The following is a 10,480-nucleotide window of genomic DNA, read 5'->3' as shown; positions in this document are numbered from 1 at the left end:
TTCAAATCTGGGGGCCTGTTCTGACAATGGTTTGTCTAAAGTCCCAGGCTGATATTAACCATGCAGCTCAGAACTGAAACTGTAACTATGGATCCCTGCTGAAGACAGAAAATATAAAAACATGCAGGACTTCACTGAGATAGCCCTGACACGGTCAAGGATTTCCAGGAAAGAAAAACAAGAAGCTGAGCTCTGGATACCCAAAGTTCTCTGGGGAGGTTAGCCATCACTTCCCTGTGAAGCTTCTCCTCGAGACCAAAACACCTGGTGCCCCTAAAAGTCTCACCTGCATCTTGGCTAATTGGACCAAGTCTTCTGGACCCTACCTCTACATAAAAAAGTAACCATTATTGTGATCTCATGAGGGATTCGGACAGCTATTTGGTCTCCTAGTTAGAATGGCACATGGTTCTGATCTACGAGACTCTGTAGACAGATAACACAGATATTTAGCACCCTATGCTATTCACTAGGGCAGATGATCTTGGTGTCAATACACATTTATCATCAACTGCTTCTGTGTCGGGTGAATTGTTAGGTGCTAAGTTTCCAGAACTGCAAACAATCCTGCCTTCTTGAAATTGAGTTGAAGAAGAAATTGAATGAAGTGTTGTAGATACTGGAAATAAACAATCATGAGATATAGTTATTATTGTTGTTAGGTGTCATCAAGTCAACTAAAATTCATAGTAACCCATGAACAGCAGATTTGAACCTTGCCTTATCTAACACCGTCCTCACAATCTCTACCATGCTCAAGTTCATTGTTACAGTCACTGTGTCAATCTGGCTCATAAAGGGGCTTCCTCTCTTTCACTGACCCTCTACCTTTCCCAACATAATATCTTTTTTCCAAAAACTGACCCTTCCTGACAACTTTTTCAAACAGTGTGACACAAAATTTCTCCATTCCTGCCTCTAAATAGCACAGTGGTTGTACTTCCTGTAAGCCAGGTTTGTTCGTTCTTTTAGTAGTCCATGGGATATTCAATCCTCTTCACCAACACCACAATTTAAAGGCATCTATTATTATTTGTTCACTATTACTCATTATTCATTATCCAGCTTTCAGACACATACAAAACAATTGAAAATAACAAGGATTGGATAATGGACACTTTAGTCTTTAAACTGATCTCCTTGCTCTTTAGTACTTCAAAAGCATCTCTGATAGCAGATATTCCCAATGCAACATGTCTTTTGATTTCTTGACTGCTTCTACCATGGATGTGGATTGTGTACAATTAAGGCAAGTTGTTCCTAGGCATCCTAGGGAAGAAATTTTAGGCAAAGGAAAGTGAGAGAAAAGGCTAATAAAAATAGGAACCAGCATGGAATGTTTAAGGAATTCACACATATCTGGGTCTATAACCAGACCTGTGAGGAGTTCAGAGAGAAAAGGAGTCAAGGGACAGGCAGAAGACAGCTCAGCACGAGGGTACAAAATTTACCCTTTAGGAATTAGGATCCTAGCTGGAGGAAGAAAGGAGACCAAAAAAAAGGTACTGACTCAAGACTGGGATGTTATAAAAACTGAATTTGGTAAAGGAATGATAAAATGGAATATGCAAAGAAGGCCAAGAAAATCCACCATGAGAGACTGACAAAAAAGAGACAAGAAAGAGGCTTAGTGTCATAGAAGTGAAGAAGAGAAGGAGAAGACTAAGACTAGGTGATGGCAAAGAGAATGTTAGAAAAGAGAAGTGCTGATTTGTAACAAAGCCCAGAGTGGAAGAGGGCTCTCTCTTCAGGGGACAAAAAGACTAGTAGAAACTTATTAATTGGCTGTTTAGTGAGTAAATTAGTACAGGATTGTTATCGTAACCTGAAAGTATTTTGTTGATGGATAGAGAGAGAAACTATGGGTGTGACTAATAGAATAGTAGAGGGCACTGACCAGGAGGGTAGGAATAAACTTACTACAAGGAGGAGATACAGAAGACATGGCCTGACAGTGGCACCAGGAATGGAGGTGAATGCTGGTCTCTCCTACTTACCACCTGTCTCCTTCAGGCTTGGGTGGGGTGGAAGTGACTATCTCCCACCTCCCCGAAATGGATGCTATCAGGGAATCAGAGAATCAGAACCGGAGTCCTAGAGAGAGAGCTTAGTTGAGAGAACAACCGTTGGTCCATGTTGATTTCTTGTCCTAGTCCCTAGCATAGTTTGTGACCCCAGGCAGAGGATACTCCACTGGTAATTTGCTTCTCCCTCTCCACTTCATCTGGCCAAAAGGTTAGGTTACTTTTGAAGCATCCCCCTAGTGAATACTGAAGACCTAAAAAGAACTGATGCCTCTGAATTGTTTGTTATGTTGGTGAAGAGTATCAAATATCCCATAGACTGCCCAAAACACACACACACACACACACACACACACACACACAAAACACAATCTATTTTGGAAGTGCAACCAGAGTGTTCCTTAGAATCAAGGACAGTGAGTCTTCATCTCACATATTTTATAACATTAGCAGGAAGGACAACCCCTAGGGAAAGATAACATGCTTGGAAAAATGGTGGCCCAGCAAAGGAGCGGAAGACTCTCAGAAGAAGGATCGACACAGGTTTGATGGCAACAATGGGCTAAAGCACGACAGAAATTGGAGGAAGGCACAGGGCCTGACAGAGTTTCATTCTGTGCTTCAAAGTGTTGCTATGAGTCAGAGTCAACATGATGGGGCCTAACAATGACAGTGCAGAGGGAAAACCCCGTCCAGCACTTATCAGTGAACACACAGCCGGTGTGGGCTATAACCAGCCCTGCGCCCTCACCTGCTTCCTGTGGAACTTCACCTACTTGACAGTAAACTCTTCAGATCTTGACTGTCCCCTCACCTTGGTCTCCACAGTGTGTATATCTCACACTTCAGTGAGGAAAAGTACCTCAATGCGGAACCTCCCTCTCATTCTCATGCACACATATATGGGTGCTCCGCAAGCTTACACATGTTTGTACAAACAAACCTGTCCGTGGACATTCATGGTGTACTTTGGATCTTGGGGGGGAGGGGGACCTAACTCTCCCATAACACTGGAGAGAAGTTGCAGTAAGGAGCTGAGTCAGGGAGGGGGGGAGCAGGGATGGTAGGGTGACTAGCATCTACTCCTTCTTGATCTTCCCCAAATAGCTAGATGAGTGATGGATATTTCAGTACCACACGTGAGTGTCCCACCCCTGACACTGTCAAGCACAGACAGGCACTGCTTGGGTAACAAAAAGACATCCCAGGATTCCAGCTCTATGCTCGGAGAAAAGAGAGCACGGCTGTGGCTGTGTCTCTGCCTTATTATCAGAAATTCTGGCTGGTGCCAGCAGCTGGGCTACGCTGAGGGGGCTGAGAAGCAGGGGTAGGACTGAAATAAATGTCAACTTGGCTAAACACCCCGTGGGAAGTTATAAAGCTGAAAAAAAAATGTTTGTTCATGTGTCAACTCATCTCACCCAAAGAGAAAGAGAACATAATTTAAGTATCAGGTTGAAGGAGACATTTTATTGGTTTTTTGGGGGGTGGGGGAGTCTCTGGAAGCCTCTAACTGAGCCAGAATCACTGGTTTCCTCCAGAACAGGGTGGTGCACCATGGCTCTGTTCGTGGTAGTCAATGGCTATGTCTCCCAATGTGGCAAAAAACTCAGAAAACTCAATCGCATTGTCTCCATTCTTGTCGTGTTTCTCAAAGACATTGGACAAATAATCTTTGCCCTTTTTATCCTGTAGGAATAAAAACATGCAAACAAGAAAATTCCTCACGTGAGATAGAGAAGAACAGAAAAGAAGGGGTGGGGTAGGGAGACAACACCTAAGTCAGCTCCCATGGGCAACGATATTTCAGCAGCACTTTCCACCCCATGAGGGAGAGCTGAGTTCAGTAATGAGCCAATGTACTTCATGTACAGCCATTATCCCTCTGACAGTGAAGATGTGGCCTGACAGGGAGCTAACAATAATCCCATCCAGCAGGGAAATGTGAAGAGGAGTCTTTAGGAAGCAATAAATTACCTCAAAGAAAACAAACACTTCTAGGGACTCTCAGTGACCAGAGAGTGTGGAGATGCTTTCATTTACCTTTGAATTATGGCCTATTTTTTTATTTCAAAGAAATAATTACATTTCTACACCACCACATCAGGGAATGAGGATCTATTCTCTTATTTAAAAACCAGGGAACAGTGACTGTGGGTGGCTTGTCCAAGTCACATAATAGGGAGCCCAGTAAAGTACAAGAGCCCTGGGCTGTTAACACTGGGTCCCAGGCTTTATGACTGTTACTTCCTGCCTTCACATGGGATTGGCCCTGCCTTGGGCCTGCAGATACAATGAGGACAGGGAGGAGATGTGGGGAACTGAATCAAAGAAGGCTCCATATCAGTCACCTAACAGTGAGATCCTCAGACACCGCAGGGCACACACTCTATTCACCTACCACAATCCCCAACTCACACACACTACACAGCCCTTTCCTTTCCCAGACAAGCTAGATTCCTACTCACACAGGCACTGAGGAAGTTGGGGAAGTTCTCTTTCATCATCTTCAATAGGCTTTCCTTGGTAATCCTGTCATCTTTCCCGGTATACTTATGAAATAGATTAACCAAGGCAATGGCAGTCTTCTCTGCTTCAGTGTTGCTCATCTTGACTTTTAAAAAGGCTGCAATAAAAAACACAATAACATGTTCTCTTTTTGTCCCAAGACCACAGTCAGTAGACAAGAGGTCACTGAGGAGGAGTGGATAGAGGAGAGTTAGAGGAACAGCCTCCGAGGTTACTGAAGCCTGAGCTAAGGCAGAAAAAAAGGAACCGTATTTTCTTAAAAGATGAGGCCAATTGTTCTCAGACTGGGGAGGGTGGGACCAAGTCCTGGATCCTGAGACCATTCGCAGGGGAATTCTGGAGTAGAGGAAGGAGAATAGGCTAGATCTGGGCTATAATTACTGAAGGGCAGGTCCACACTAGGAAGAATGGAGAGGTCATGTCTTCTGGCTCTTTAAGTTTGGAGCATGACCAGAAAGCAAGCATCAAATCCAAAGGCAGGACTCTCCCTGCTGGCATAGGCTTTGCTCTGCTCCATTCTTCCCACTTAGGAAATCACCTCACACAGTCAGCCTGGGAATTAGGTCTAGAATCCTGGGTTTTTTGGTATCTGGTCCTTGATCATCAAAATATCTCTGCTCAGCATGAAGTCTTACCTCAACTACAAAGAAGGTCTAGCAGAAACTTCCACTCTCAGAGAATATCGATGGGTGTGGACGAAAGGAACAGGACATAACATCGAATAATCCCAGTCAACTTCCAGGCTTAAAATAAATCAAAACAACTACCTACATTTCCACAGTGAAGATGAAAATAATTTTGAGGTGTCCATTATTTAAGACCTTATGTCTTTAGCTCTTCAGTTTTGAGAATAATTTCATGTCCTGTCCCACTGAAACTAAGCAAGTCAGACCTCCAAAATGCAATTCTCCCACAGGACTGAGAGCTCTAGACTGGCCTGGACCTGGAGCCCAGATGTAAGCAATGGTGCCCTGAGTCCCTGACCTTTGTTCAAAGGACTCAGGATATTGGTTCCAACATGTGGGCAGCTACCGACAAGCCACTATTGTCCCCCAAAGTGGAATGAAGGAAGGCCAAAATCTTAGTTCAGGACACAGAATTATAGGACATTCCTAGGAAGTGGAAATCTTTGAACATGACATTTTTAACAAACAATCAAAAACTATCTTCCCAAGGAAGCTATAACTGGAACCTTACAATTATTCACACCTGATTCTGATATCTTCATTCATTCTGCAGACTTCCAAGAATTTACTTTGGAGGACCCCGTGCTCAAAGACAGGACTGACACCAGGGAGTAAAGAAACCAAGATCTATCCAAGCAGACTTTTTACCTTAGACTTCTCATAAAAGCCCCTAAAAAAGCACAGGGAAAATAACAAGATGATACTTACTGGAGTGAGGATGATCAAGGAGAGGATGAGAAGTGAGATGGTGCATCTGGGCACAAAGCAGGCCCTTTATAAAGCTCAGCCTAGGATTTGCCAGATGCTCTGTGGCAATATTCATTAGTCTCCCTGAAAATTGCAACATGTAGGGTGGGGAGACACACCCAATAGATTGTATTCAACCCTTCCTGTGGGTTCCTAGCGGGCCTCTGGTGTCTACCACTATCAGGCCACATCACCACCAATTTGTATGATCCAGACTCCTGATTGACAGAAGGAGGCCCTAAACAAGAGGGATGTGGACAGAGATGAGTAAATGGCCACATCTTAAGGATGATGGAATATAGAAATTTGAGGAGGAAGAAATAACTCTTTGTTCATTCCCCCTAGTCATTATGCAAAACACCCTATTGATGGCTAATAATTACTACTTCCATTTCTGAGCACTGTAACATGCCAGGTAATGTGTCATGGTCTTGTTTATACTGTCTCAGAGTTCCTTGAGGGCCCTATGGGATCACTTAGGGTTAACTACGAGGCAGGCATTTTCTCATTTTAACAATGAGAAAGAATCAAGGTTACTTTGATAGGATATGGCAAAGCCAAGGACTCAAACTCAGGTCACTCAAATGGCAAATTTTGTGTTTAATGATACTATCCTTTTGTATACCCTTAACTATAAGCCCTTGGGTCTTTTGATTTTGCTTTTTTACTAAATTATATTATAAATTTTCTTTCTACTTAAAACCTATGAAATGATTTTTGTCTTTTACTGACATGAACCCAGACAAATATCTATGGTGACCACAGACCCTAGCCTCTTGTATGAACTTGGTGATATCGGGCTGGGTAAGGGGATCTGTCAACACCAGGATTCTTGGTTTCCTATGTAAGGGGGAGTGAAGAGGAATCATCGCCTCGTCAGCATCTCTCCTTTTATGCAAAGCAGCCTCATAAAGTTTGTGCAATGCCATTGACTCTGAAATGTTCCAACCTGCTGATGAAGAGCTAAGCAGGAAGGAGGTATTGGGAAGGAGTCCTTGGGCACACTGTAGGAATGTTGTTGTTAGGTGCTGTCAAGTTGACAATGAATCAGACCTTGTGAACAGCATATCTAAATCTTGCCTGCCCTATCCTGCACCAACCTTAGCGTCTCTGATGTATCCAAGTCTATGGTCCTAGTCACCATGTCAATCCACCTACTTGAAGGTTTTTCTCTGTTTCACAGACGCACAACCCTTCCAAGGGTGATATCATTTTCCAAGAATAGGCCTTTCCTAACCACATGCACAAGTTATGTGACACAAAGTTTCATCATCCTTCCTTTCAACAAGCAGCCTGGCTAAACCTTTCCCAGGATGTATTTATTTGTTCTTTTGACAATCTGTGGGAGATTCAGTTCTCTTCACCAACATCATAGTTAAAACTCATCAATTCTTCTACTGTCATCCTTAATCAATGTCCAACTTGCAGAAACATAGGAAGTAACTGAAAAAGATCATAAAGTGAATCAGAAGCACCTTGGTCTTCAAATTGACCTCACTGCTAATTGGCACCTGGGAGAGGTCTCTAACACCAGTCTTCCTAAATTCAACATGTCTCTTGATTTCTTCACTGTTGTTGTCAAGTATGTTGATTGTCAATCCAAGAAAATTAAATCATTAACCACTTCATCTTCTCTCCCTCTGTCATGATTTTACCAATTGGCCCATGTTGTTGTTGTTGTTATGTGCCGTCGAGTTGCTTGCGACTCATAGCGACCCTATGTACAACAGCCCTAAACTCTGCTCTGTCCTGTGCCAATCGCACTGTCTCTGACACTCCCATCCCAATTACCCCAGTCACTGAATCAATCCACCTCATAGAGGGCCTTCCTCTCCTGCGCTGTCCCTCCACCCTCCCAAGCATGATGTCCCTCTCCAAGGACCAGTCTCTCCTCACAACATGTCCAAAGTATGTTAGATGGAGCCTCAGAATCCTTGCCTCCAGGGAGCCACCCGGTTTAACCCTTTCCAGGACAAATCTGTTTGTTTTCCTAGCAGTCCATGGTATTCTCAATACTCTTCTCCAGCACCACAGCTCAAAGGCATCAATTCTCCTTCTATCCTCCTTGGTCATTGTCCAGCTCTCTGATGCATAACAAGTGATTGCGAAGACCATAGCCTGTATCAGACGCACCTTAGTCTCCAGAAAGACACCATTGCTCTTCAGTACTTTGGAGAGGTCCCTAACAGCAGACTTTCCCATGGCAATGCACCTTTTAATTTCCTGGCTGCTGGTGCCAAGACTGTTGACTATGGAGCCAAGCAAACTAAAGCTGTGTACAATCTCAATCTCTTCACCATCCAACCTGATGCTGCCAATTGGTCCAGTGGTGAGAATCTTTGTCTTCTTGACATTGAGCCTCAATCCATATTGTAGGCTGCAGTCCTTGACACTCTGCAGCAGGCGCTTCAGGTCCTCTTCAGTTTCAGCAAGCAGGGTTGTGTCATCCGCATAATGCAGGTCAGTATCAAGAAAAAAATAATCCTTACTATGGGCCAAAAAAAATTGGCCCATTGTAAGGATTATTTTTTTCTTGATACTGAGATGTAATTCATATTGAAGGCTGTAGTCTTTTTTTTTTCAATTGTATTTTATAATATCAGTCACCATTGATACATGCCCACCACTAACCTGCCTTTTTCAGGTCCCCACTGGATCTTTCCTAATTCTTCACCCCTTCCTTCTGCCCATCAAACTCTCTGTGATTTTCCCCATCTCCACTCTCAGCACCCCCTCTTCCCTCCCCTTCCCCCTTTAGGCTTTTGTACATAGCTTACTAATAATCATTCTATTTTTACAATAATGGTCTTATGCAGTATTTGTCCTTATGAAACTGATTTAGTTGACTCAGCATAATACTCTCCTGCCTCTCTCATGTTATAGAGTATATTTCAAAATCATTGCTCCTGTGTACTGTATTGTATTCCATCATGTAAATATACCACAATTCCTCAATCCATTTTGTGATTTGATAGACCTTGAGATGTTTTTCTTTTCTTGATAATCAGTGTACAAATCTCAGTTCTATTTTCCTCTGGGTATATTCCTGGATATATGTGGATTACCTGGGTCATCTGGAATTTCTTTATTCAGCTTTTTGAAGAAAAGCCAAACTGCCTTGCAGAGTGGTTATACCATTTTACAATTCCATCAACAGTGTATGAGAGTCCTAAACTCTCCACATCCTTTCCAAATGTATAACTTATTGTCCTGTTAAATTTGCTTATGCTCTTGAGGTGAACTGGTGTCTCATTGTGGTTTTGATTTGCATCTCTGTGATTGCCAGTGATTTGAAGCATTTCTTCATGTGTTGGCCATCTGAATATCTTTGTCTATTAAAAGTCTTTATCTTTTGCCCATTTTATAATTGGGTTATCGGTCTTTTTCTTGTGAAGGCCCTGTGGGATTCTGTAAACTTTCATTATGAGGTCTCTTTCTGAGATGACATTGCTAAATGCTTTTTCTCAGTCAGTAGATTTTCTTTTCACCCTCATTGGAAAAAAGTTTTGATGCACATAGGGACTTAATCTTTAGACAGTCTCATTCATCTATTTTATCATCACCTGATAGTGCATTTCTGGCTCGATTCCTCAGACTATTTATACCATAGACTAGGTTGCTAAGTTTGATCCTATTTGTCTCTTTTGATCTTTATGATTTGGGGCTTTACCAGTAAGTAAGTCTCTGATTCACCTTGATGACTTTTGAATATGACATGAGATGTGGATCCTGCTTCACCTTTCTACAGGTAGCAGTCCAGATTTGCCAGCAACATTAATTGAAGAAGTTGTCATTTCCTTATTTGATAAGTTTTACTTCCTTGCTGAACACCAGGTGACTGTAGACTGATGTGTTAATGTTTGGGTTCTTGATTATGTTCCAGTGGTCTATGTGTCTGTCATTGTAGCAGTACCATGCTGTTTTAGCTATTACTGCTGTATAGTACATTTTGAGATCAGGGAATGCTATGCTTCCCACTTCATTTTTGTTTTTCAGAAGTGCTTGTTCAGGAGCTCTTTCCTCTCTAAATAAACTTGTAATTTGCCTTTTCTATTTCTTTAAAAAATTAATTTGTTATCTGTGTTGGGAGTGCATTAAATATGTTGGTTGCTTTTGGAAGGATTATCATTTGCATTATATCAAGTCTTCCTATCCATGAACAGTAAACATTTTTTTAATTTATTTAGGTCTCTTATTGTTTCTCACTGTAATGTTTTGTAGTTTTATTTATAAATGTCCTTTGAGTCTCTAATTAGGCTATTTGTTGTTGGTATTATGTGCCATCGAGTCACTTGCAACTCATAGTGACCCTAAGTACAATAGCCCTGAAACCTGCTCTGTCCTGTGCTCATCTTAGTGTCTTTGACACTCCTACCCTCATTACCCCAGCCATTGAATCAATTCATCACATCCAAAGTCTTCCTCTCTTATGGTCCCTCCACTCTTCCAAGCATGATGTCCCTCTCCAAGGACTTGTCCCTCCTTGCAATATGC

The 10,480-nt window shown here is 42.3% G+C and overlaps 1 protein-coding gene across 1 annotated transcript; it reads right to left on the bottom strand.

Annotated features, from left to right (window-relative positions):
- Nucleotides 1-3,548: 3,548 nt before the first annotated feature.
- LOC102843330 (protein S100-A7-like) lies at nucleotides 3,549-4,633 on the bottom strand. The gene is made up of 2 exons (XM_006895889.1): nucleotides 4,493-4,633; nucleotides 3,549-3,713 (listed from the first exon to the last, which is right to left on the bottom strand). The coding sequence occupies exons 1-2, from the start codon at nucleotides 4,631-4,633 to the stop codon at nucleotides 3,549-3,551; spliced, it is 306 nt and encodes a 101-aa protein (XP_006895951.1).
- Between the last annotated feature and the right edge of the window lie 5,847 nt (nucleotides 4,634-10,480).

This window comes from Elephantulus edwardii, unplaced genomic scaffold (assembly GCF_000299155.1).
Source record: "Elephantulus edwardii isolate Elephantulus edwardi_28Jun2011 unplaced genomic scaffold, EleEdw1.0 scaffold00176, whole genome shotgun sequence".
NCBI classification, from domain to species: domain Eukaryota; kingdom Metazoa; phylum Chordata; class Mammalia; order Macroscelidea; family Macroscelididae; genus Elephantulus; species Elephantulus edwardii.
This window is presented reverse-complemented; position numbering and strand designations above follow the sequence as displayed.

Excerpts from the sequence above, each read along its gene's own strand:
- LOC102843330 (XM_006895889.1), bottom strand. The coding sequence starts at position 4,633 with ATGAGCAACACTGAAGCAGAGAAGACTGCCATTGCCTTGGTTAATCTA. Across the intron at positions 3,714-4,492 it reads CCAACTTCCTCAGTGCCTGT|GATAAAAAGGGCAAAGATTA; the intron begins GTGAGTAGGAAT and ends TTATTCCTACAG.